Here is a 27,615-nt window from a genome sequence, read left to right as displayed (position 1 = left end):
ACTGAACTGAATTGAACGAATTTATTGGAGCTGAACTGAACTTAAATAAGCTGAAGTAAACAAACCCTTAGTGTAGAATGATAACACGACTAAATAGTACTCCTTCTTTTTACTTTTAAATAAAACGGATGTTCAGTAAATTACTGAACATCCGTTATAAAGTGACAATAAAATGTGCAAAAGTTACACTAAAACGCACAAAAGTTACCTTGACATATATAAAAGTTATTTATGCTTCATTGATAAATTTGACAAAAGTGACGCTAAATTTGACAAAAGTGACACCAAATCTGACAAAAGTGTACCCGATGTACAGTAAATTGTTGAAAACCGGGTGTATACAAAAGTTTTCCTCTTTTTTATTAGAGTCTGATTTCTTGCATTTATTACTCACATAATAAAGAGAAATGAGACTCTATTAAAAGGACGGATGGAGTACTTGGTCTAGTGATAAGGTTTGTATATCACAAACTTAAAGTTAAAGTGATAAGGGTTGTACTAACTACTTAGGGAACTTGTCTGCTAACCGAGACACGATTAACCTATACAAAATTTTAACTTTATGGACATTTTTTCTTACCTATACTATATTATTAAAAAATTAAACCCAAAAGGCAAGTCATATTGTAACAATAGAGGCATAAAGTAGTAGACTACACATTTTGGGTAGATGAGTTGCATTAATCAAAGAAGCCAACAACAAAAGACTATTAGCTCCAAATTAGACATAAAGACACCACTATTTGACAATGACTAACAAAAGACATCCCAAAAAAGTGTAATTACATAAGATTAGATTTATAATTAGGTCAAAAAATGTCCCACTAATTAATTACACGCTCCTTTCAACCTTCCCCCATCCCTGTGATTTTGTACTCATACTCTCACTTCTCCACTCTACTCTACTCACTCAGTGAGTGTGTGACCACTTCTCTTCACTCTCACCTGTGAACTCACTCTTTCTCTCTCCTCCCCACAAACCCAAACCAACTAAGATAGAGATATCTCATTTTTTAGAGAGAGAAAATTCATCCATTTTACTAAAGATTCCCCTGTTTTTTCAGAAGCATAACAGTTTCTCTATTCTCTATTCTCCTTCAATTCCTTCTTTTTTTAGGGTTTTTGTCATTTGCATTGTAAACCCAGATCAAAGATCATAACTTTCTTTTATTTTCTAATTATTACTATTATTTTTAGATTCCCTTTTCAATGTGATTGCGATGTATGCTTAAATCTCTGCCTTTTCACGCTTTTATAATCAGAGATTCTCGTTTTTATCTTACTTGTTATTATTCACTCATTATTACTCTTTTTTTTCGAATCTCCCCTTTTTTATTTTTAATCTAAAGTTTGCATTTTTACTCCAAAATTATGAAGATTGATGTTCTCAGAATATGCATTCTCAAATCTGGGTTTCTAATTAATTCTTCCCATTTCTATTTTAGTTGATTAATTCTATTTTTCTGAAGAATTTATGTGAAAAAATAGTAAAAATGAGTGATTTATCAGCAAGAACTTCATCAGCTTTAGCAATTACTGAGAAAAAGCCGCAAATTCAAAGGGCTGGTGGTTGTGTTGGGATTTTTTTCCAGCTTTTTGATTGGAATCGGAGGTTTTCCAAGAACAAATTCTTCCCCAAGAAGCTTCTTCCTCCAGGTTATTTATTTATTTTTAGTAATTTTAGAAATTAAATATTTATTTTTTTGGTGGAATTAATGGGGTTAATTTTACTGAATTTGATGGTGTTTAATTGTCAGTTCGTACGAAAGTTTCGAAGAAATTCAATGCGGAGGAGAAATTGCCAGTGACTAAGCATAAGCATTTATTGGTATGCTGTTATTTTCTTACTACACTCTGAATTTTACTGCTTGATTTGAGTCTGATGTGTTGAATGATATAAATGTTTGATTTTTGGATAAGGAGTACTGTCTTTTTACCCTAGTGGATTTTCTTTTTTTCCGCGAATTAATAGTCACGTTGATAGTGTAATTTGAATTGTATCGAGTTGAAGCTGCTTAATAATTACTTGATTAGGTACATTTCTAGTGCAAGAAATTGCTGAATTGTGTTTGTATGTAACAAAATTGTAGATGGCTGATGAGAGCAATGCCGGTGGGTTTTCGAGTAAATCGAAGAAAAATGGGGGTTTAGAGAGTAAAAAGCATGAAATGAAAGCTCCTGGGTTGGTTGCTAGGTTAATGGGATTGGAAACAATGCCTCGTCCGGTTGTAGAGCATGATAAGTATAGCAAGGATTCGACGAAGAGTGAATGTGATAAGGGTAAAGGAGAGAAATTTGGTAGTGGGTTGGTTAAGGAGGAGTTGAGTTTAAGTCCGGAGAAGGGGAATGTGAGACCTCAAAAGATTCAGAAGACGGGGGGTTCTGATAGGAAGCCGGTTACTAGGTTTGGGGCTGAGGCTTTGCAAATTAGGAATGTTTTGTCAAGGTCTAGGAAGAATCAACATCATCATCACCACCACCCGAAGCTTGCTTCCCCGGTGAAGAGTCCCAAAATGGGGAGGAATTCGTCTAGGTTGATTGATGTTGCTGCTAGGATTTTGGAACCTGGGATACAAGCAACGAACCGTGCTAGGTGTAGTCTTACTTATTCTAACTCAGGAGTGCAGCAGCCGTGGAAGGAGGGGGTGATGAATGAGGTGAGAGGGGAGGTTGATTTGGATAATGACATGTTGAATGCACAAGCTGCTTGTCAAAGTTGTGGGAACATGTTGGAGCAGGAGGTGAATGTGAGATATAATGACAAAGACAAATATAGGGATGTTGATTTGCAAGGGTCTCATTTTAGGGAGGTTTTCTTTGATGGATTGGAAGAAAGTCGGCCAAGACCGGCTGTATATTTGGAGAATGAAAACGATGTGGTTCTATTGAAAACCAGGTATCAGTCTGAAAGTGTGACCGCCCAGCCAGTGGATAATAGATCACCCTTTCAAAACGAAACGTTCAGGAATGAGGTGCATCAGTCACAGTGTCATGAGCAGATACCAGCAAGCAGGATGTTTACCTCCCAGAAGGATGCATCACCTTCTATTAACACGAAGCATAGGGCTCAGAGGCATGGACAGTTGTTACATGGAGATAGAGTTCCACCAAAGTCTAGAATAGCAAACACACAGGGAAGAAGAATTCCAGCAGCTGTCAATCCGGTTAATGGAACAAAGGATTTTATTGCCCTCAACAGAAATGTGAGCAGGAGCCGTCTAAGAGCTCCCAGCAAACCTGATAGCATTATTGAGACAGAAAGAAGATTTTGTACAGGGAAGAATGAATCCCTAGCAACAGAAAGCAGTCCAGTTAGGAAAAGGAGGACTATAAATGTTAATAGGCCAGCTGATAATGCACATGCTGCAAGTTCCATACTCGATAAACAAAGAAGTAATAAGGTCAATATTGTTGCTCGAAATGGGACAAGAATCCATTCTCCACCTGCAAATCAAATTGGTCTCAGAGGCAGGCCTTCTGGCCAAAGAGGTAATAAAAATACTGATATTGTTTCTTTCACCTTCAATTCCCCAGTAAAGTCAGCTACAGGGACAACTTCTGATGAAATGGGTGCCAAAAGAAGGGATCCGATTCACTCTTCCACTAACGAGAATCTACAACATAAATTGACAACGGAAGAAACCAGTGTGAGAAAACCATCCCAAAACTATTTGCAAATGAATGGAGATGCTCTAGGTGCTTTATTGGAGCAAAAGTTGAAGGAACTTTCTAACCAAGTAGAAAATGAAGCAGCAACAGGATTCATGCCGTCTGCAAGAACCACTGCTTCAATTCTTCAGGAACTAATATCTGCTTTGACAGCTGAGAGGCCAGTTTCATGTGAGGATGAATCCCTTGGAACTGATTCAAAAGATTCACAGTGCTATAGCGAAGTTACAGATAGTGTTTCTCAGGTCAGTTTCTGCTTAAATTGCTTGTTCTTTGGACTCTGGTTAATTTTCATTGTCTGAAGTTAGTTTTTTTTTATCTTTAGTTAGCTTTTTGCATTTTTAAAGCTCATAAAAAATTCACTGAAGAGATGTGTGATTCAATTATGTTGGAAGGTTGAGATACTTTGCAAATGCCTTTGAAATCTGCATTCTTCTTTCAGTCTCTCAGTGTCACAAAACTTAGGATTTCTTGACCTTTAGCAGATTTGTTTCTCACATTTACAAATGCTCATGGCTTACGTGTTTAATATATAGTCGTTAGACTGGTATCAAATATGATATACTGTGTACCTACCTTATAATTATAGTTCCACGAAGAGACTCATAGACCAAGGACAGTATATTTATGTTAATTGTATTATTCTAAACAAAAGAAACGGGCGTGAACGTGTATATGCAGTCTGCCACATCATAACCTTTGGCTGAAGTGCTGAACCATCATCTATGTGATCATTATTTAAGCAATTTGATCATCTTTGTCTGTCTCCATGACATGTTTCTCGTCTGTTTTCCTTTGAGTATAAGCCCGTTAGCTATTCTGTGACTTCTGTCCAGGTTAAAATTTGTTCCAGGTAGAATCATACATCTGCAAGAAAAGACTAGGCTATATATCACGGCGTTCGTGTCGCTTGATTGCAATCCTGTGATCTTGGCATTTTCAGCTTACAAGTGGTCCCCTGACTGTATTTTTGAAAGTGGGTGTTGTAGGAAGTAATTGTCTAATTGATGCATTTCCATTATCTGACAACTGGTCCTCAATTTTTTATTTTTTTCTTTTCACAGGCCTGTGAGGCCAAGTTGAGGAACAAAAGATCTTCGGACGGATTTTCTCGTGAAGTTGACCATTTTAGCCCAGGATGTGTTCTTGACGCCTCATTTTCAAATGATAGCTGCATTTCAAGCAGCATTGATGATAACTCAGGTAAATGATTTCTGAGGATATTGTGAGCCCTGTCTTAAATAACATTTACATCATAGGTGTTTGATTTTTAGCTATGCTGTTTATATTTTACATAATAAACCCGTTTCTGAAGCGATTTTTGCGTCTTCTACATATCTGTACTTTGACTTAACAGACTTACTTTGGCATACAGTTAAACCGATGGTCTGTTCTGACACTGATCTGTTGGATTCTGCATCATCAACGAACAAGCCTCGCTGCTGTGGTTTTATGGTGGTGACTGATCTTGTAAATCATGCCTCAGCAGTACTACAGAATGTCAATCGCATTCATTCTAAATTAACCACAACCAAGCTTGACTACGTTCAGGAGATTGTTTTAAATGCTGAACTCTTATTCGGCAATGCTGCTGCACCTAGTTCATCAAGAATTCTAGATTTTCTCATAGGCCCATTTCTAGATGAGCTAGAATCCCTTGTTGTTGCAGCATGGAAAGACAGCATCATTCTCGGTATTGAGGTGAGAAAAGAGGATAACCCGTTACGGAGATTTCTGTTTGACTGTCTTGTAGAGTGCCTCGATGTAAAGTACACTCGGTATTCTGATTCTGGGTTCAGGACATGGAGTAGGCTACCAAAGAGCATCGATGCAGAAGTTTTGATTAAAACTTTCGATGAAGAAGTTAGGAAGTGGATTAGCTTTTCCGGGAACACAACAGACGGGATAATAGAGAGGGAAATGAGTACTTCATTGGGTAAATGGACAGATTTTGATATCGAAGCATATGAAATGGGTGCCGAGATCAGTCAAGATATTGTTCAGATCTTGGTTGATGAAATTGTGACAGACCTTTGCAGGTCCAACTTACGCGTTTACTGATCTTACTCTTAATGCAGAACTTTCGCCGGTTATGTAATAATCTGTAACTGATAATTACCAGTCCCCCCTGTTTAAAATTTTTGTACAAATGAAAGTGGTACATTGGAGGGTTATTGGGTAACTTAATTCTCACATAGGTATTATAATGTTAATCCTGAAGTAGTAGATGTAATTTTTTTCTGGAAGGTTTAGTATTTAACGTACTTGGAAGGTTGTAAGCTTGTAACTCCTCTTGATCAGTACCATACTCGAATATTTAAAATTCAAGAGCTAAATAAACCTTAGCTTCTTAATTTTCCGAAATCATGCTCGGTTTTCACCATTCAACTATTAGATCAAAGCAAGTTTATCAGCCATATGGTGCTCTCCCTTGAAACCTTCAGTCTCATGTTTCAAGCTTTCAACACTAAACACTTACTGTTACGAGTATCAAGCTATATCAATGTATCATATGTTCGAATTACATGTCTTCCTTTCAAAACAAAAGTTAACGAATTACAAAGTACAATATGGTAAAGAGTATACAACCTTGATTTTCATGCTTAAGGGCATAGTTGATAGTTGTGATCATGTTAGAACTCGTCCATCGCCCGAAGTCAAATACTAGTTTAACATGAATGCAAGTTAGGGCCTGTTCTCATTGACTGAACTCAGCTGAATTGAACTGAGCTGAGTTGAGCTGAGCTGAACTGAGATTTTTGATGTTTGATGATACAGTCCATACATCTATTATGCCCATTAGTAACATGTTGTAAAACTGCAAACTCAGATTTTTGATGTTTGATGATACAGTCCATATGCAAGGCTGAAGCCCAGTTCGAGTTATGGTCTCAAGCCCAAGTGAACGAGTTCTAGCAAATACAAGTATTGTTCATTTGTTCTGAAAGAAATCATTATTTTTTAAAAGGAAAAATCATTAGATTTTTTTAGCACATGTATAAGGTATAAACCAAAATTTCCTAAAAAAAAAAAAAAAAAACCAAAATTATGTTAGTGGAAAAAGAAAAAAGAGAGTAACAAAAGACTTTTGTACGGAGTATATGCTAACTAGCTTAGTTGGTTGAACTTTTGTGAGTGATACCTAGAATTTGGGACCAAATTCCGTCCTTATTGTTGTCTTTTATGGCTCTCTATAATACGGTAGATTGAAGATCAAAACTAATTATAGTATAGTTCATTTTGGTATAATAGTAGCGTGTCAAGAATATTGTTATGATGCTTTAAAATTAGCATTTATTCAACTTTTATAAATCAGTGAACAGTAACACAAGTACTTGTGGTTGTGAAAAAATCATAAAATGTAATATGCTTAACCACCAAAAATAATGTGAACCAACAGTAATATTGATTGACATCAAGAGACTTTCAAGTCATTCTTTCAATTCCACCAAAGTTGTTCAAGTATAGTAATCATAGTTGAGATCCTAGTTAATCCATAAAATCATAATTAGTTAATTCATTAGGGCAAGAAAAAGCATGATTACAATTGAAACTAGGAAGCAAGCAATGATGGGAATCAAAGAAAAAGGGCAAAAAAGGCAAGAAAAACAAAGACCAAAACTTGTGTTAAAACAACACCAAATGCTGGAAACACAAGGAACAGAAGGCCGAGAACAAGAGAGTAAAGTGAGATTCCCACCTTCACATGTTATGTTTCAAAGTCTCAACTATGATTACTTTGTCTTTGCCTAGTTTACATTTGGGTCCCATTTGATCTCTTCTTCCTCTTATTCATCATTTATTCGTTTATTCCAAGCAAATCATTTTACACTTGTAACATTGTCTCAATCGCTTAGCCAACTACACCTTCTAAATTTCTAATCTTACTTGCGTCTCTATTAAATTTACACGTACACTTTGATTCGCATAATAAAATAATCCATTACTACTACTCGTATTAGTTTATAAATGTGATTGTGTTTTTGGACTTTGATACTATTCACACATTAAAACGGATCTTATGGATAAACATGTCAAAATTTATTTGGAACAAGGTGAGTATTTGTTAATGGAATACAAGGTGTCGAAATTTGGTGATTCACTTTGGGGAATATTTGTTGAGCTCTTTTGGCTAATTTGTGGAAAATCTAACATAACACTTTTAATAATGGTATAAAATTGTAAAAATTGTAATGTAAATTCTTTAAAATCTTAGAAAGACAGATAAGAGATATACTACGTTTTTTTTTTTTTTTTTTTGACAGAAAGTGACACAGAAGAAAGATCCAGACAAGATTAGCATAAGACACTCACAAGACGATATGTAATTTTGTGAAACAAGTCAAATGAAGATAAGGCACAACAAGATTAGTGAAAATTAACCTAAGGGTAGCATAGATGAACCTGAAAAGTGGATGCACTAAGCTTGTTGTACTAGAAAGGTAGTTTTTTTTTTTTTTTTCCTTTTTTTTTTTTTTTTCAAATCAAAGGGCTACACTACACACCAGAAGTACAGGCTACATGCCCAAGTTGATCAACACTTATTAATGAGGGTCTACCAACACAACTCCTAGATTCCTTTGTTTTTTGGTTTTGTTTTATAGAAAGAGAACAACTGTGCATCCAATCAGTTGAATTTAAATACAAAAGGACATCTACTTGCATTAAACAACAGTATAAGAGTAGCACTACTGTCTACTGCGCTGGTAGAATTGAAGATATCAAAAGAAATTCTACTACTCCCTTCATATCTAAACTATATTGTATTAACAGTTAAAGTTGTGCAATGCACTGCACATCTATGTCTATATAGAAACGGTTGAATTGAGGGAGTAACCGAGTAAGGGCTTGTTTTGTTCAACTTACTTTCAGTTTACTTCAGTTCAATTTTTTTTTTTTTAATTTTCCTTCTTTCATAAACAATTCACTTCAGCTCTATTCAGTTCAGTTTAACCCCCAATCAGTTCAGTTTAATTATTTTCAGTTTATCCTAAAAAAAAAACATAAAAAAAAAAAAAAAAATGAACAAGAAATTTGGAAAAGGAGAAAAAAGAAAAAAAAAAAAAGAGAGAAAAAAATCTCAAGTAGAGAAAAAGGATAGATAAGCATGGAAAGATTGTTTCAATTCCCCATTAAAAAAGAAGTAATTTGGGCCCCTTTGTCATACTGTTGGGGTTCACTGTTTTGTATATCTGTCTATTTAATTATACCAACTATAGTATAGCTTTTGATCTACCTATGTTATACAGTCCCACCTTTTTATATTTTCATTTTCATTTTCATTTTCATTTTCTATATTATAATATCCATGAAATTAATGCTATTGGTGATAGGATATAAAAGGTAAATTACAAATCACATCAAATCATAAAATCAAAAACAACAACATAAACAAAAAAAATTTAAATTGGTCAAATAAGTTAATCATATACCCCCCTTATCTTAGATTCTGTTCTTGTGGTGGTGTGTGATTTGTAAACCCCCCCAAAGAAAAAAAAGATCTTTTTTAAAAAAATTGTTAAAAGCTGTTTTTTTTTTTCCTCCAATTTTTTCAGAGCATCTTGGCAGAGTATTTGCATGATTTCATGAATTCTACAAACACAAACACCCAAAAAAAAACAACAGTAGAAGTTGTTGTAGTAGTAAAAAGGGATTTTGATTTTCAAATGAAAGACCTCAAAACAGTTTCTGCCACTTTTCTATTGCTTCAGTTCTGAGCAAAGCCTCATGCTCTATAACAGAAGGAAAAAAGGGGAATTTTGGCATTCTAAAGAAATTTATCAAAGAAATTTTGATCAAATTGATCAAAAGAGGTGTAATGAATTGTCTTCTTCAAATTTTTTAGCAATAATACACATGTTATTTGAGTTTAGGTGTTACAGTATTAGTTCAAATTACATTATAACAGTGAATCTTAATTATAGGTTTAGTTGATAACAACAAACAAAAGGGGACATTATACCATTAGCCTTGTGATTACTCTTTAGATTAATTCATTGACTTACACAAACATAATGATAGAGCAATAAAGAAAGATATAAAGTATCAAACAAATCAACTTTGACCAAAAACAGGAAAAATTATCTTCAGGGCTGAAATTAAAGAAGCATGATTGATTTTCAACTGGATTCAGAGTAACAAAGAAGTTACATATCCATTGAGACTTGAAGAATTATTTATGAAATTTTTTTTTTTAATCATTTTTTGTTCATCAGAAAAAAGGGGGAAGGTAACTATCAGAAAGAAGTATCCGAATACAAGAAGAGTTGCAGAAAACTCTAAATCATTTTCCTCTACCTCAATGCACATACATACTATATAGATATATGCATTTAGCTCAATGCCCACCAAAGATAAAGAATTAAAAACATCTAATAATGACAAAGTCGAGTTGATACGAGGAGCTAGCTAACCAGGCCGATTTCTCTTGTGAGTAGCTTTGGCATCGGATTTTAGAACACCGCTGGAATCACCTTCTGATGACGCTTCCATGGATCGAGTTAGGGAATGAGAAAGATCAGAATAAAGGTCAACCACCCTCCTTATATTATTGTTAAGCTCCCTTATTAGGCCCACATTCCTGGAAAGGTTATCAGGAATCCTTGATTCATGATTTTGGTTGATCTCATTGATTAGCAATCTGTTCTGATCCAATATGCTCTGAACTTGCACAAAACTCTTCTGAAATGTCTGTAATACCTTACTGTCTACCTGTGTACCATTTCCTAGTCCTGAAAATGTGTCTCCTTCCATTTTTAGAATCCAACACTTTCCCAATCCACAGCAACAAATTCACTTGTCCTTCCTCCCAACTGCCAAGCAATTTCGAAAAATTACCAACTTCATTAGGATCATTGAATACGAGTAGTGTGTTGAATCAAAGTCGAAAACACAAACAGCATAAATTCACAATCTAAACAAGATGGGTTGGAATACTACAACAATCTTTATCAATTCTCACTCATATCATCCTCGAAGTCAGAGTTTGAATAGACAATTATGACATGAAATCACAATCTACACAACAAAATTACTCATATCATCCTCGTAGTCAGAGTTTCGAATCCATGATAATGACATACGAGTAAAATACTAAAATCACAATCTTAACAACAAATCTAACTCATACCAATATACCATCTTCATAGATAGCTTCAAATCCATAATTACAACATACGAGGAAAATCACAATCTTAACAACAAATCTTACTACCATTCTTGTAGTTAGAGAGGTCCAAAACTCCAAATACATAACTAAGACATAAAATCAACAAATTTTACTCATACCATTTCGTAGTCAGAGAAGTTTAATCCATAATTATGACATAAAATTACAATCTTAACAACAAACCTTAATCATATCATCTTCATAATCAGAGGTCGAAATCAAAAAAACGGCAAATAATTGATTACACACCAAATTTTTTTGTACCAAAGCGACAATTTGTACTAAAGATGAAATCATGACCTCCACAAATTGAATTGTCCCCTACCATCATAATTATTTAATTTATCTGATTTCAGGTAAATTTGGATTATTGGTGAAAATTTTAACTGTTGTGGGAAAATGATAATAATTATAAATTCTTTTTGGGTATAATGAGATGTGAAAAGCAGATCCCATTTTCCATAAAAGGGAACCTTTTTCAAATGTACTCTGAAATACCCACCTAAAGTTTTCACAGTTTCAAAGAAGAATCTCTCTCTATCAAATCCCCTCATTATAATTTTCTTGTACGAAATTTGCACACAATTCCCAAACTACAATTATTAAAATTAAATAATTCAAATTAACCTATAATTCTGAATTCATACATATGAAGTAATACTGTACATATCATTGAATTACATAATTAAGCTAATTAAATTCTAATATTTTGAATTTCAAAAAATTAGAAGAAGAAAAAAAAAATGCCCAGAAAGAAGATACTCTGAATTGGACTCAAACTCAAAAATTAGAGTGAAACAACAGAAATTAAGAGGTACCCAACAAAGAGTAATTAAGAAGTGATTAAAAGGAACAAACCCCAGAAAAATTAATTAAAGATTAGATTAAAAAAGTGGCGTATTCAAATCTGAAAATTACTTAAGCTTACCGATTTAAAAAGTTTAAATTAAAATAATTAACAAATGGAAAGAAAAGTTAAAGAAATGAAAGAATATAAGTAAAATTTTATTAATTTACCTGGTGAATGATTGAGTTTGATTTCTGGGAAAAAAGATTGAATATGAAAGTAATGATCTTGAATTGCTGTGAAATTGATCTTGAAATTCCTCAAAAATTGGGGGAAATTAGTGAGGAAAGAAGAAGGAGAAGGAAGGACGCCCTTTGGCTGTTTCTGGTTTGGCTTGTGTTTTTTATGTGTTAGAGCTTCAGCCCAATTGTTAGATCCTACAAGCACATGTAATATGAGCACTATTCTCTCTCCTTAAAACGACACCCCTTTTAGTATTAAACGCATGCTACCAAAAACATTTAAAATTACTTTTATTTAAAAATACTCCAAAAAACAGATATTACATTCCCATAACTTTGCTGACATCAATAAAAACAATTTTATTTTTGTTATCTGTGGGTAGGGTTAATTACGGAGTTACGGAGGATATTGATGTTGATGGGATTTGATCTCTAATGCCGAATATGGATATTTATAGTGTTATAGCGGGCATTGATGTCAGCGGGATCTGATCATCTCTTGTATTGGGTATTTGTGTGGCAAAATAATATGTGGATTGAGAGATTACATAGTTACAGTGGGCATTGATGTCGACGGGATTTAATCTCTAAAGTTGGATATCTGTGGGCAAGGGTAATTAATCGATAGAAGAGTTACGCAGTTACAGTGGACATTGAGTAGTCAATGAGATTTAGATATTTGTGGGTCGAGAGAGTTACAATGTGGGCATTTATATATCCATACCTTATAAAAAGTATAAAACTACTCTTATGAATAGTGTGATGCCAAATTTATCCCTCAAAAAGTTGCTTTGGACAATTAAACCCCTAAACATAGTTGTTACATATCAACAACTAAATTCATGATTTAAGGTCAAACCAAAAGAACTTCCGAATATGGCTCGATATGGCGCGCGCATTAGCTGCCCTAGTTTATTTTAAAAGTACGAGAAAACACTTATAAATAGTGCGATGGCTATTATATCCTAAAAATGCTTGTTTACTCATATGCTCTAATTGATATGATATTAATTGCCTCTAAGTTTTTCCTTAAATGATTTAATGATTTATGTCTTACGAATAGTATTTGAACAATCATACATATTCTAAACTCTAACTTTAGTATTTGAATAATTATACCCTCAAAATATTTTATTTTATTTTATTTATTTAACATATTTCCCCTCATTATATTGTCAACTAAAAAAGTTATCTATGATACGCATCGCGCACGTTAGCCACCCTAGTATTCTCAAATGTTGGAGATCACTAACTTTAAATAGTACATTTTTAAATGCAATGTTGTAATTAAAACATCTCAAGCTACATAATAAACTATATATATATATATGAAAATTAAAAATAGAGATATATCTAATTAAATTTCATTGAAGCATAAAGAAGGTATTAATGCCCAAAATTCCACTTGTATTGGAATCACTCAAAGTTTCAAAAACAAGGGGAATAGTAAGTTATGATCATGTTATAATAGGTAAAGAAAATCTCAAAATAAAGCAAAAGGAGACATTATCCTTTGCCTTTGATTAATTTGGATTTAGTCTCGAGAAAATACGTATGCCTAAAATATCATGCATCCTTATCTTATCCGTTTAAACAATCCATAAATTGATAAAAGAAAACAACACTATTTTAGATTTTTTTTGAATAAATTTTACTCAAAATAAACCAAATCCTCTTAGTAAAAATTATTGATTTTGATTTTTATAAACATGGATTATAATTGCATAGTAATGGAATCATTTAATTTAACATACTACATATGTAATAGGCCGAATATATTCACTTTATTTCTACTTATTTCAGGGTTAATAAGTTCATATAAGGGTTAATATGTTCATATAAGATAAGTTCAGGAAAAATAAGTTCAGATAAGTTGTGATAAGGGTTAATCAGAACTACCAAGTTTAATTTATAACTAAAATAAGTTTTAATTTAATAAGGGTTAATAAGTTCATATAAAATCAGGTGAATAAAACACACCCTTAATGCATATAGCCCTAATCAACAACTTATATATTTTTATTTTTATGAAAAATAAATTTTAATAAGTAAAAATTGATGACAACGATGATGAGTAATTTAATTTCAATTGTTAATGTAAAAAAATTAAAAGTATAAAAATTAATAAATAATATAAAAAATAACCATCTCAAACAACATAGCGGAACTTTAGTTTTGTAACACCCCAATAATTCTCCCTTTTCCAAACCACTTACTTTAAATAAAAATAGAGGAGAACCATTGGCATGTTACCGCCACGTGTTAAAACGTTAAGGCTTTATCAAAGTATTGCAGCGGAAATCCAACTTAAATCTTAAAATATATAATTTAGAAAACCAATAAGTCAAAGCTTACAAATTGGAACCATAAAGGCCCTTATTTAAAACCAAACCAATAATCAAAGTCCCAAAACATAATTAAAGTAGTAAAACATAAATAAGTTCAACACAAAGAACGAATTCTCTCAATCACACCAATCCCTTGACAATGCGTATGTCAAATCCCCGAACTTCACATCATCAAGCTAACCTGTGCAATACTGCTCCCCAATAATACAAGTGTAATAATTGGATCATCACAGGGTCATTGAAAGGCGAAGGCCATGACCAAAAGAAAACACACAAAAGCACGCAATCAGCAAAGCTGAGTACATACAAGCTACAACGCACAAAATCCAGCATGCTCAACTAGTTAAAGTAAATAAACATACAACATAAATTCATTAATCAAGACTCCACACTTAAACAATTCAATCGACTCAACATACTTGCTAATCAATCCCAAACACTTGACTCTTTATATTTAATTTAATTAATTTAGTTGGAGTAAGCAATAGACGAGGTTGTCCAATCCACCAAATCATTTTGGTCCCAAATGACCATTTAAAATAAAAGTTTAGCGCGATGCAAGAATGAGCGCGACTCCATTCTCACAAAGTTAGTCTAGGATCCCATCTAACTTTCATTATAAAATAAAAATGTAAATACCAAAAGAAAAGATGACATGTTGATCAAACAAGCCTCGAAAAGCCACGGGCTACCACCGTGTACCCCAACCCATAATTGTCAATACTCTAGAAGTGCACGCTTTCCAGAGTTTTACTGCTCATCCATGTTTCACTTTACGTGATTACAATTTTAATTAATAGCCGACTCAATCAAGAAGACCATACATAACAATCATACATCAATTCACTTTTAATCTTATCTAGGACAATGGTGATCACATCACAAGTTGACCTTTAATTCCATTAAACTTCCAAATTATTCAAAATTGTTGAACATAGTCAACCCACCTAGCCATTTCGGCTTAATCCACCTTTACTCAACATACTAACAAGTCATGATTGAGTAATAAATAAAATAACAACCTTGTGGAATAATTAATAAATTCACTCCACTTAAACCATTCAATTTCAATCCTTTAATAATCCAAATGTGGTTAACAAACCGATCCAATAAAAATATGCCTGTATCAACATTCCATACAAACAATTAATCCAATATAATTCAACATGTTTGCATCCATAATTCCATACAAACATAATCAATTCACCAAAACATGTCTCATAAACATAAGCACATGAATTAATTAAATGTATAACCAAACAATTTTCATCCAAGTGTTCTCTAATCATGAAACTAAGTTCTTTTCTTTGGTACCTAAACATGATACTACTTACAACGAAGTAGACATGTACGTACCTCGTATAAACAATCCTTTGTGCCACTTTTAATCACTTAAAAGTCTCCTAAGAAATAATCACTTCCTAGAAAACAAGCAACAATAATAAATTAATACTTAACCAAATTTCCAGCAATATAATTTAGATTAAAACTCCTTAAAACTTCATTAAAAACATGTTTTTATGGTTAATTATGCATTAGAAATACAATAGGAACAAAAGCCCCAATTTAATTAGTCATAAGAACCCTAAAATCCCAATTTAAATAAATTGAAACCCTAGGTTTTTAAAATTATAAAATCTGAAAATTATAACAACAATTATAATCTGAAATTATTAGTTTAAAACATAAAAACATGATTTTGATACTAAAAATATAAACTTTATACTATAAAATCAAAACCCAAAACTAATTATAAACATTAAGCATAAAAAAAACTTCGTTAAAATCAAAAACTGCCCGAAAATCATATTTAGAGGCTGAATTTGGCCACGAGAGGGTGGTACTCACTACCTTTCTTAAAACATTATTTCCACATGGAAAACACTACTTTTTTGTCAAAATCGGATGAGTTCAGAACCTGATCGGGATTAAAACGGGATTAATATTAACGAACCAAAATCTAAACATTAAAACACGAATTTACGTGTTCAAAATAATCTGGAATTAAGTTAAACTAATTAGTAGTACAATCACCAAAATTTCAAAACATCATTACTATAAAAGCCCTAAATCGATTGTTCATAAAAACCCTAAAATCATGATTTTCAATGATTAAAAACCCTAGGTTATTAAATTTACAAAATCTGAAAATGATAACATTTATAAAATCTGAAATTATAAAGTTTAATCATCAAAATACAATTTGATACTAATTAAATTAATTTCAAACAATAAAATCAAAACCCATAATCAATAATTATAATTACACAAATTAATAAAACAAAGGAGAAAGAAAATAAGACTAACCTTTTGTGTGGGGAAATTTTTGGGGATGTATGGGGTATTTATAGGAGAGAGAGTAGTAGGGTAAGTAGGGATATTGGGCCTCATTAAATTAATGGGTCAATTAAGAAAGTAAACTGGGTTTGGTTTGTTTGTTGGACATAAATTATAGAAGGAAGGTTCATAAAAAGTTCTTTGTAATAAAATCGTTTATCAACCCCAAAAATAATTTGAAACTTTTGAAATTAAATTTTGGAAAAATACAAATAAATATTATAAATAATATATAATTTCATTTATAATATATTTATAAATATGGGGGATTACAAGTTTATTACATTTTTTTTTTCTTTGTTTTTGTAAAAAAACTTGTCTTAGAAAGATATGTCTCAAACTCACAAGCCCACCAAGTTGAGGAGCCTGATTGCCTAAAGGTTGCCTTTCCCCCACGGTTTTTGCGTAGGTTGAAACTCATGACCATGATTCGAAAAGTAAAATCATATATATATTCTTTTTAGGAATTTTTTTAAATTACCTCCAAAAAATGTAACCATTTTCAAACTAGTCACCCGTTTACCACCATTTCAAAAATCCGGTGGATTTTTCATCTGTGGGCCCCACCTAATGCTTATTTTGACCCTTTTGGCTGATTTCCCCCCCTCCCCGGATTTTTCTCTTTAAAAACACTCTCCTAACTTCAATTCACATTTTTCTCTTTGAAAGTTGGTAGAATTTGGTGAAGGAAATGTGAATTTAAGTTTAGAGAGTATTTTTAAAGAGAAAAATCAGTCAAAATGGTCAAAATAAGTGTTAGGTGGGGCCTACAGACGAAAAATCCACCGGATTTTTTGAAATGGATGGTAATCTGAGCATTTATTTAATTTAAGGGGTGATAATTAAAAATAAAAAATTAAATGGGTGGTTAGTTTGAAAATGGTTACATTTTTGGGTGGTAATTTAAAAATTAACCTTCTTTTTATTGTTTTTTTTTTTATTTGGTGTTTTAGAGAGTAACGAGGACGGATGATGAGAATCAATCTCTGAAATCGGATTGAGCTATTCCACACTCTCTTGAAACTATATACTGTGACTAGTGTACACTCATGTGAAAGATGAAAACTTGTGAACACATTTGTATCTGTAAATAATCAACATTTTAATCATTAAAAATAAATATGAATACTATATTATTTTAAATTAGTTATTAGGATGTGATCTATCTACTCGATTTATCTTATATTATTTGAACTTATTGAAATTAGTTATATCTACTTTAATAGTCAATTGAACTTGAATTATTCTTATTCATCATTATTTGAAATCATTTTACATGAATTTATCTTATCCATACTTTTTGTTAATGTCGGAAATAAATATAGCATAAAACTTCCAATTACCAAATTAGCTAAATAGATTTGGACTCCCATGTTAGTGATGTTACGACTTTATCCAGAAAGTGTATGATCTTGATCTGAGATAAACACATAGAAGCACTTAAACTATCAATAATTTCCAAAGAAATCCAAAACTTTAATTATCATCAACAAATATTACTACTATTGCTTATCAAACAGCAGTATACCACGTTGAGTTGATATGTACATAATTACTTAAAAAAGATGATTCTAATCTATGGTCCGTTTAGGGGCGACAAATTTAGATTAATAGACTAATTAACAACTAGACACTGTATTTAAGTGATGTGAATATCTAGCTGTCGTTACCAAATTGCACAATTACAAGAAAGATATTAATTAACGCGAGTTTAAGGACGGTGGATAAGATTAATTAATATTTCTTTTATAAGAAACTCTCATCACAATTATTCCTACTACCACTATAAATGAATCAACTTTCTTCCATTAAGTTAACTTACTAGTTTAAGGTTGGCTTGACATCTTATGGTGTTTTTTTTTTTCTTAATTATAAGAATTAAAAAGCATGATTTAAAGAGTTAATTATATATTAATAATAATGCACACCAAATTAGGGATGGTCCATGCTACATTAACCTAGTTAATTAGTTGGCGGATCTTAGTTTTGGACGTGAATGAGAATATATATATTTTTTCATTATATAATAAAGTTTTGGTTTATATTATTATCTCCAATAAGTGCATGACACATGCTTTCGAATGAAGGTTCGGAAGATCTTTAGGCTCGGTCCGAGCCTAAGAAGATTCTCCGAACCTAATAATTTATTTATTTTTTTAATTTTTGTAATTTTTTTTTTAATATATTGACACGAGGTGGGTCATGCAGCCTCACGCCTCACGCCTCACAGAAAATATACACGCTAACTAACGTGATGAATGTCTTCTCGATGGCAACGAAAGACACAAGGTATAAGTATAAATTAAAAAATTATAAGAAGATTGTTTCAAAAATAAATAAATAAATAAATAAATTATAGGAAGATATGTTCAAATTTGTCTATGTTAGGCGTAAACCTAATATAGTAAGCTAGACTAGAGGATTTGAGGATGACCTAGGTTAGTTTAATTTTATAAAGGCTCAATCTATTTATTTAGGAAAATCAAATGGTCTATATTGTGGGTGATGTGATCTAACTAGTTATGTAATAGTAGGGACAATTTAGTTCTTATAAATATTTTGCAAGGTAGCAAGTAGCTAGCAAGTACTAAGAGATTTGTGTAAAATAAACTAATTATTGATTGGGAATAGTAGACAATAATCCTAGAGTTATTATATCTTTATTATTTTACAGTTATAAAATATATGATTAGATGGTTACGATTGTTATGATGCACAACCTATTTGAAATAAAACACTTTATATTATATAAATGTCTTTGATTTCATCACTAATATATTTATGATTCATATATATTAGTGAATCGTAGAGACTGTATTAGCTTTATCTCTCTCTTGAGTTGTGACTTTATATATAGTTGTACTAGTTAGTATAGACCTAGTTATTGGGTGGGTCGGGTCAGGATCGATGCGGGTTGGGTAAAAAAGATCACATTTTATAGGGTCAATAGTGGATCGGGCCAATACAGGTAATAGCGAGTCGATAATGGGCGGACCAACAAAATATCAATTAAAAATAAATATTGAACAAAGTCATTATTAAACATATATATATGAATATAAATGTATCTATGTAATTATTTTTACATTATCTATTTTGTTTGTCTATTAAATTGAAAAAAAAAATATTTTGACCATATACTGACCCTACCCAATAAGGACCTTACCTGTTGAAGACTATGTCCATTAAAAACCCTTTAAGCTTGACCCTGACCCTATTATCATTGAGTTACCCTACCCAATAACAAGCTCTAGTTCATTAATACTCTGTATATAACTAAGCTTTTTTTCACGTATTCTATTTTAAAAAAAAATACTAAATAAATAAATAAATAAAAACAAAACAAACTAGCTAACACTTTCATTTTGTTAATTAGTTTGTCTGTTTACTTTTCCTTAAATCATTGGTCCCAAAGAGATATGTTGTAGCATGTATGTTGTTTGGATAAAGCCATTAATTTGTTTTGGATATTTTGTTGCATTAGCAATTGAGCTTTATTTTCAACTTTAAAATTCTTGGCTATTAGCTTTTCTATCTCTATTGATCTATTCTATTGCATTTGGATTTGTATCTATAGGTTTGGGCCTTGGGCCTTGGGCCAAGCCATCCGTCGCAGTCTTGAATTCTAAGGCCCAGGAAACTCAAAATCAACAACAAACCCATGACCAAAGGTACATCATCGCTCATCAATTCATCATGCATACTCCCAAATTTCTATCCTTTTCTTCATCAATTTCAACTCCAAGAAACTAACGTTACGAAATACAAATTCACTTTTTTCTCTAAGTTATAAACTGTACATCTTTTTGATCAAACGAATATCTTATAAGGACTTTGATTAATTACGGCCTTTGTCCCAATTTTATTTAAAATATCCGTACGTATCACTTATAATTAGGACCAAGGGAGTATTTTTGCGGAAATAAAACCCTATAAACCAATAACTATGAATAACACAGTGTAGAAGAAATTAAATGATCTCCCATTTTTACTTGATTAGAAACTCTTTGTAGCAATGTACTCCGTAACTTGCACTTGTTTAGAAAAAGATTAATACATTCGTATGTATAAAAATATTAAAACATCCGCTATTATGCTTACAGTAAGTTACAATCCGTCCAAATATTATGGTGTAATCAAATTTCTAATTTTTAGCCAAAGGTACAAGTTCCAACGTTGCTTCCTCTACCCTAGAATTACTATATTTGTTATTGGAAGGTACCAAAACATCATGTTGTGTTACATTTGGTACAAGAAAGATTAAAGCAAGTGTACCTAATCTCAAGCAATTTCTTAAAAGAACTGCCAACCACAAATTACTAAAATTACTTCTTGAAATATTGAAGAGATGAAGTACCACTCCTCCAATCATCTTAGAAGAGAGGGAGCCTAAGCTATCTATGCACATTAGAAGTGCAAAAAACGTTCCCTCAATGCCTAAAGGACATAGCCTTGTACTCAAGACTACCATTGGCATCCATCGAATACGCGCTATTATATGCAAAACAGTTTCCTCCATTATAATGAATATTGAATCAGGGATCCCAAGTGGTAAATTCCATCTTAGGATGAACATAAGATCCAACATTCCAGATGCGGCGTAGAGGAGTTGAGCATAGAACAGGAGTGTTCTTAGAGGGAAATCTTTCAAGAACTTGTGGTAGATGAATACACCTACTATTGATCCCACGGCTCCGATTGCATACACCATTCCAATAAATTCCTACAAACAATAAAACAGTAAACCAATATATATTGACATATTGTTCAAAATAACAATTAGATGTTTCAAATGGGTCAGTACTAGACCTGTCAATTCCTGACCCGACCCAATCTGACCCGATTCTAACATATTTTACCGAGAGAAAACCCAACCCTGCCCATTGACCCGATTTGACCCATTTATCATAATTTACAATGATCCAAGCAATCCAAACCACTCGAACCAAATGACCCAAACAACTTGAATTTAACCTAAACCTGACCCGTCTCGTTGAACCGAATTGGCTGGTCTAGTCAATATAGATGCAGAGTACTTGAGGGTAAATTAATTTGTGTCATAAGCACATTGTTTAGATAATAAAGCTATTTCATGGGATGAATTTACTAATTTAGTATTCAATTAAGTAAATGACAGCAAATTAGTAAGAGAAAGGACATACCTTAGAGAACCCGGGACCGAGTTTAGGATCAGTATACCAGTAAAAATGGCCTTCATGAGTGCTATAACTCAGGGCCAAAGATAGAAACATGAAGAGTGATGGTTTCCAAACTTGTGGGAACTTCATTGTTTTATACATATTCTCCATTGCGCTTCCTACCCTTTCTGCAACCTGTGTTTGTGTACATTTACATGATTAAAACCAATTTATATGCACAAAACAAAGATTATAGATGCATAAGAATAGCTGAATACTTGAACTATATGAAATTTGAAATATACCTTACCTTGTTAGAAGCATGAGTAGGGTTGGAAACTGATCTTAATTCATAAATAAGGAATCCTAAAACTAGAAATGAAGCTGGTGCGATAGTTAGAAGCCCGAGTGCATCCTACAAATGAAGAAATCAAAACACCTATAATCTCATTTGTGCAAGAAAATAAAAAAGTCGAATTCTGAACAACAACCACAACAACAAAGCCTTAAATTAGTCACAGAATGATTTGGGGTCGGCTAACATGAATCATAATAAATAACCATCCAATAAGTGGAGTGAAAAGAAGAAAAGAAACCTGAGGTCCAAGCAAATGAATGATGAATCCACTAATAAAAAACCCAAACAAGTCTCCAAAAGAGAGACAAACCCCACGAAGAGATTGCAATTCCGGGGCTAACTCTTTGACTTGAATGCTATGCTTAGCAATACAAGCATCGATCGTTGCAGTTGCGACGGCCATCCCACAAACGACTCCAATGAAACAAACAAGAGCCAAGCTAACAGACATTGTGGAGATCATTGTCACGAGTACTGCCGATGAAGCTCCAACGACACCGGCGGCAATGAAATAAGGCCGCCGGTGATATCCCCTTATAGGGAAAACATCACTCAAGAGGCCCCAAAGGGGTCTTAACATCCAAGGAATGAAGTAAAGACCGGCATAGAGTTGAGCCGAGGAAGGGTTGATCCTTTGGACGTCTTTCCAGTAGTAGTCAGTCACGACACGAAAATACGACTCAATGACGCCGAGGTTGAGGCCGTAGACGATGATGCCAATGATGAGGGTGGGATGGGAAATGGAAGACATCATTTTGAGCCATTCAAGAGGTTGCATAACAAGTGATGATTTTTGGTTTTGGTGATGTGGTGGAATCATGAAGTCTGTTTCAATAGAGCTCATGATCAATGTGGGATTATTTTGGGAAGCAAAATAAGGGAATTGAGGAAATAGAGAAACAAAATGAAATTGGTTGACTTTTAAAGTTTTCAGATTTGAAGAGATGTGCATTCTTAGCTTGTAATACTTTATGTAACATGGAAGTTAATAAACTAAAATAATTAAAGGCATGTAAGAGTTAATAAACCTTATTTTCGTAGTTAGTGAAGAGGACAAGAGGCAATAGAATAATAGATTATGATTATCTTATAATACATCTATATTAATAAGTACTCCTTATTGTATTGTTTTAGATATTGGTACTTGAAAACAAACGAAAAAAATTAAGCAATGATTCTTTCACAGATAGGATTTTGTTATACAATGTTAAGCTATGTCTAAAACTTTGCAAATTGGATGCTAAAATAACTCATTCACCTCTATGCTACCCTTTGCTATACAAGCATCAATCGTGTCGCGTTGCAATTGCCATTCCACCTGCAACGCCAATACAAGAGCCAAACTTGCAGCCAACTTCAGAACAAGTGTAACAACAATTGCAACAGAAATGTTAATAACACCGGCAGCAACAAAATAAGGCCGTCGATGATATCCCATGATAAGGAAACAAACTCCTATATATCCGTTTTGTTTCTCAAAGAAAATTATATTACAGGGTACAATAGTCGTAACATTTGCATCCTATTTTTATCAAATGGACATCTTATGTAAGAAGTTTGTTTAATTATGTAAGCAATGATAATGTAAAGCTACCCCCACAGACAGACAGACTTATAGGTAAGTCCGCTTAAAATTGTAAAACTCGTGTCATAGTTACGGCTGTTCATCGGTCCAAGATCGGACCGGACCGGACCGACCCGAATTGGACCGAAGACCGTAAATTAGAATTTTAAGAACCGAATACCGGACCGATTAAGTTAGGACCGAAAGAATCGGTCCAAAACCTGGACCGGACCGCTTTGGACTGATTTAAGAATTTTTTTTAAAAGAATACTAAATTTTTTATAAAGTTTAGGAAAACACAAAAAAAAAAAGTATTGGAAAAACTATATTGTAACGTCATTTTTACGTCTTTTTTTATATGTTCAGTGCAAAGAAGCTTATAAAGTTAAAATTTTCTAAACTTATTAAGATATTTAAAGTTTCACACATATTTTTAATAAAAAAAATTGGTCCGGTCCGAAATCCTCGAAAAAAAATGAATTTTAAGACCCGAAGACCGGACCGATTAATTTGGTCCGGTCCGATCCGAATTCGGTCCGGAGTGGTCCGGTCCATTTTTTCGGTCCGGACCAATTTATGAAAACCCTTAGTCATAGTAGTATGCATAAGTTCAACACTTTGAGCATAAGAAAATTAAATGTTACGAACGAGATATAAAATATACCTTTATCTCTAAGTTATATAAAAAAGTACTACTCCTAAAACTTAGTTAGGTTAACCAAATGAGCTACCAGTTACCTAAAGAACTTTTAGTTGGCTTGAAATCGTAAAACTCGTGGCACATTAAGTATACGGTGATGGTTTTTCCTAACTGACATATTGTTGAGGTGCATCAACACATGAAGTTTGTTTCAAAATTTCACTCTCAGAATAAAGCTTTTATAGCATAAGTAAAATAGTAAATTCCATAAGTTGATGAAACCATGAACAGAAATTTCCATTATATTCAAGAATTAGTCAGCAATTCATGGATGAATTTCAGACTTCTTAGATTATTCCAAAACATGCTTACATATCCATTGAGAAACCAACAACCATAATCATGATTTATTGTAGTATTTTTTTTAATGAAATACCAATGAAATTGAAATTCACACACATATACATACATGAATACATATCATTTCCCAAACCCAACATTCAAACTATATGAAGTATATAACACAAGAAAAAAGAATTGATAATGGCAAAAATCAACCTAAACACAACAATATCAATCAAAGAATATAATGAAAAAAAAATGAAATCATAATATCAATAATATCTAGTACTAAAAACAGTGCTCTTCCTCAAAACACTACTATTACCACTCTTCTTTGCAACCTTATTTTCACCATTAATAGCATTAGCAGCAGCAATTGACAAATCCTTCAATTCATCAATACTAGCATAACTCTTTCTTCCCATACTCATCAACTTCCCACTACTCTGTTTTTCCCCTGAATTCACAGATTTACTTCCAACACCTCCTAATTTACTCCCACTTCCCATCATTTTCTCCCTTTTCGACATCGATGGCGGAGGCGTTGCGCTCTTCTCAAACCTCGGAATCCGATTCTCAGATGGTTTCCGATTCTCTTTCCTTAATGCAGAAGAAAAATCAGGCACTGATTGAGCCAAAACAGAGTACCCCTGTTTTTTACTGTTACTCTGTAAATTCCCCTGAAACCTTAAATTCTTCTTTGCTGGTGAAAATTCTGATCTGGGTATCTCTAAAATCTGTTCTTCTTCCTTGATTCTCTTACTTTTACCCAGTAAATTCCCCTGAAATCTTACATTTTTCTTCGCTGGTGAAAATTCTGACCTGGGTATCATCTCCAGAAATTGTTCATCTTCCTCAATTTTTTTACAGTTACCCAACAAATTCCCCTGAAATCTGACATTTTTCTTCTTTGCTGGTGAGAATTCTGACCTGGGTATTTCCAGAAATTGTTCATCTTCCTCAATTTTTGTACAATTACCCAGTAAATTCCCCTGAAACCTGACTTCATTTTTCGTTTCTGGTGAAGAATCTAATTTGGGTATCTCCAAAAACTGCTGATCTTCCTCAAATTTGAGTCTTTTTGATCGGAGATTTGATTCTCTGAGTTGAGCGTAGGCGTTGTATCTAGGCCCACGTTCCATGAAGTAAGGATCAGTAATTAATTGAAAAGAGTTATTGCTTGGATCAGAATAATGAGAAAGAAGTAGGGTTTTTGGATCAAGGGTTAATGTTTCAGCCATTGATCGATCTAATTGTTTGAGTAAATTTGCTCTGTTTTTTTTTCTGGGTTTGTAAAAATGTGATTTTTCCTTTCCAACGGTCGAATTTTGACGAAGAGAGAGAAAAGAGAGGAGAGAGAAAGTAGAGTATTTTTTTTGGGGTAATGGTGTGTTTGGGGAGAAAGATTGTTTGTTTAATCAAAAGAGATTTGGTTATTCTAACGTTATGATTTTGTGATTGGGACCTTGATTTAGGGTCAAAAAAGAGTAGATGAATGATCGGTGCAATTTCAGCCGTTGGATTTGGAGGAAGTCTAAGAGCCGTTTTGTTGATCAAGGGTTGTGATTTTATTGTGAAATTGGATTCTGGCATGGTGAGGAATTAGATGATGGTTTCTGCCACGTGGTTACTTTTTAGGGCTTTTTTACGTCTTTCCTGTCATACAATTTGGTACGAGTATTTTGTTGTAAAAAATATATATATATATATATATATATATATATATATATATATATATATATATATATATATATATATATATATATTTAATACACCAATATTTTTTTTTTTGAGGTAAAAAAATACACCAATATATTGGAAATTAATACTCGTATGAGTTGTATCATATATTATATACGACAGTACGTATTTTTTATAAGGTAAGAAAAATAATCATTAGAAAGCCCTACTCGGAGAATTTCTAACGTATCAAAACAAAGAATAGGAAACAAGTTAAAGTTAATTTGCTTCACAATAGATGTGAAATTGAGTCATTTAAGGACGAGTGTTCTTGATAATATGCTCAATTCAGCTACTAGTTGATGTCTAAAAGGTTATCACCTTCAATTTAAATATTCTGAATGCCACATTGGAGAAATGGAGAGATAATTGAACTTCTTTATGATGAGTTGTTGCTTTTGCTGTGAATTTTGTTTTGCTGAGGTTGAACGTAGATGCCTTAATGAGGGCTTCACTATAATCGATGAAAACTCCTTTTGTTATTGAGCTATTGTAAACCGAACTATCAACTTTGGAGAAGTTGGGAGGTTATGATATAAGAATGGATGATATTGCACATTACTGATTACTCCGTATGTATTAGCCTAATTCTAAGAAAAACTGTTAAAAGTGCATACTTAGGCCCTGTTTGATTCACCTTAAAAAAATAATATTAAGTAAAAATAATTTCAGTTCAGTAAAGATAAGTTCAGTTCAGTAAAATTAATTTCAGTTTAGTAAAAATAATTTCAGTTTAGTAAAAATAAGTTCAGTTCAGTAAAATTCGGTTTTCTTAAAGAAGAATTATAATAGAAAATCAGTAAAAATAATTTCAGTTCAGTAAAAATAATTTAAGTTCAGTAAAAATAAATTTTTTTTTTTTTTTTTTTTTAAACAACCCCAAAGGGCAAACTTAATTAACCAAATCAGCCGTAGCAAGTTCAATTACATGAGACGGGAAATCATCAAACCACACACGATGACCATCCTCCCAAGGTTGAAGATGAGCCAAATCATGAGCTACTTTGTTCCCTCCCCTCTTCACAAATGACCAACTAACACAAGAAAAGTAAGAACTAAAAAGCAAAATATCATCTAAAATTAAAGAAAGAGAACTAGACCCTCATACTTTATTCTTAAGAGCTTGAACAATTTGTAAACAATCACTTTCCACCACCAATCTGCTTACCCTTGCATCCCTCGCCAATTGCATCCCAAAGAGCACGGACTTTGCCTCTGCCACAGCCGTATCCCACCTATCAAGAGATTGAGCAACACCACACACTTGAACAGCCCCATATTC

The 27,615-nt window shown here is 32.9% G+C and overlaps 4 protein-coding genes across 4 annotated transcripts; 1 reads left to right on the top strand and 3 right to left on the bottom strand.

Moving 5' to 3' along the window:
• The first annotated feature begins 931 nt into the window (after positions 1-931).
• On the top strand, positions 932-6,033 carry LOC145642271 (uncharacterized). The gene is made up of 5 exons (XM_081693391.1): positions 932-1,656; positions 1,758-1,828; positions 2,091-3,914; positions 4,734-4,872; positions 5,045-6,033. The coding sequence occupies exons 1-5, from the start codon at positions 1,494-1,496 to the stop codon at positions 5,728-5,730; spliced, it is 2,883 nt and encodes a 960-aa protein (XP_081549517.1). The 5' UTR covers positions 932-1,493; the 3' UTR covers positions 5,731-6,033.
• A 3,818-nt stretch (positions 6,034-9,851) lies between these two features.
• On the bottom strand, positions 9,852-12,059 carry LOC145556559 (protein ELF4-LIKE 4-like). The gene is made up of 2 exons (XM_081618215.1): positions 11,855-12,059; positions 9,852-10,481 (listed from the first exon to the last, which is right to left on the bottom strand). Exon 2 carries the CDS (start codon positions 10,420-10,422, stop codon positions 10,078-10,080), a length of 345 nt encoding a protein of 114 aa, XP_081474341.1. The 5' UTR covers positions 10,423-10,481; positions 11,855-12,059; the 3' UTR covers positions 9,852-10,077.
• An 8,636-nt stretch (positions 12,060-20,695) lies between these two features.
• On the bottom strand, positions 20,696-23,485 carry LOC145555479 (putative folate-biopterin transporter 6). Its single transcript, XM_081617216.1, has 5 exons — positions 23,317-23,485; positions 22,286-22,872; positions 22,000-22,104; positions 21,714-21,884; positions 20,696-21,274 (listed from the first exon to the last, which is right to left on the bottom strand). The coding sequence occupies exons 1-5, from the start codon at positions 23,483-23,485 to the stop codon at positions 20,696-20,698; spliced, it is 1,611 nt and encodes a 536-aa protein (XP_081473342.1).
• A 1,190-nt stretch (positions 23,486-24,675) lies between these two features.
• LOC145556558 (uncharacterized) lies at positions 24,676-25,962 on the bottom strand. The gene has a single exon (XM_081618214.1). It carries the CDS (start codon positions 25,832-25,834, stop codon positions 24,866-24,868), a length of 969 nt encoding a protein of 322 aa, XP_081474340.1. The 5' UTR covers positions 25,835-25,962; the 3' UTR covers positions 24,676-24,865.
• Positions 25,963-27,615: the final 1,653 nt, after the last annotated feature.

Source organism: Chenopodium album, chromosome 8 (assembly GCF_948465745.1).
Source record: "Chenopodium album chromosome 8, dcCheAlbu1.1, whole genome shotgun sequence".
Lineage (NCBI taxonomy): Eukaryota > Viridiplantae > Streptophyta > Magnoliopsida > Caryophyllales > Amaranthaceae > Chenopodium > Chenopodium album.
Note: the sequence above shows the minus strand (reverse complement) of the source record. Positions and strands in the feature narration are given on the sequence as shown.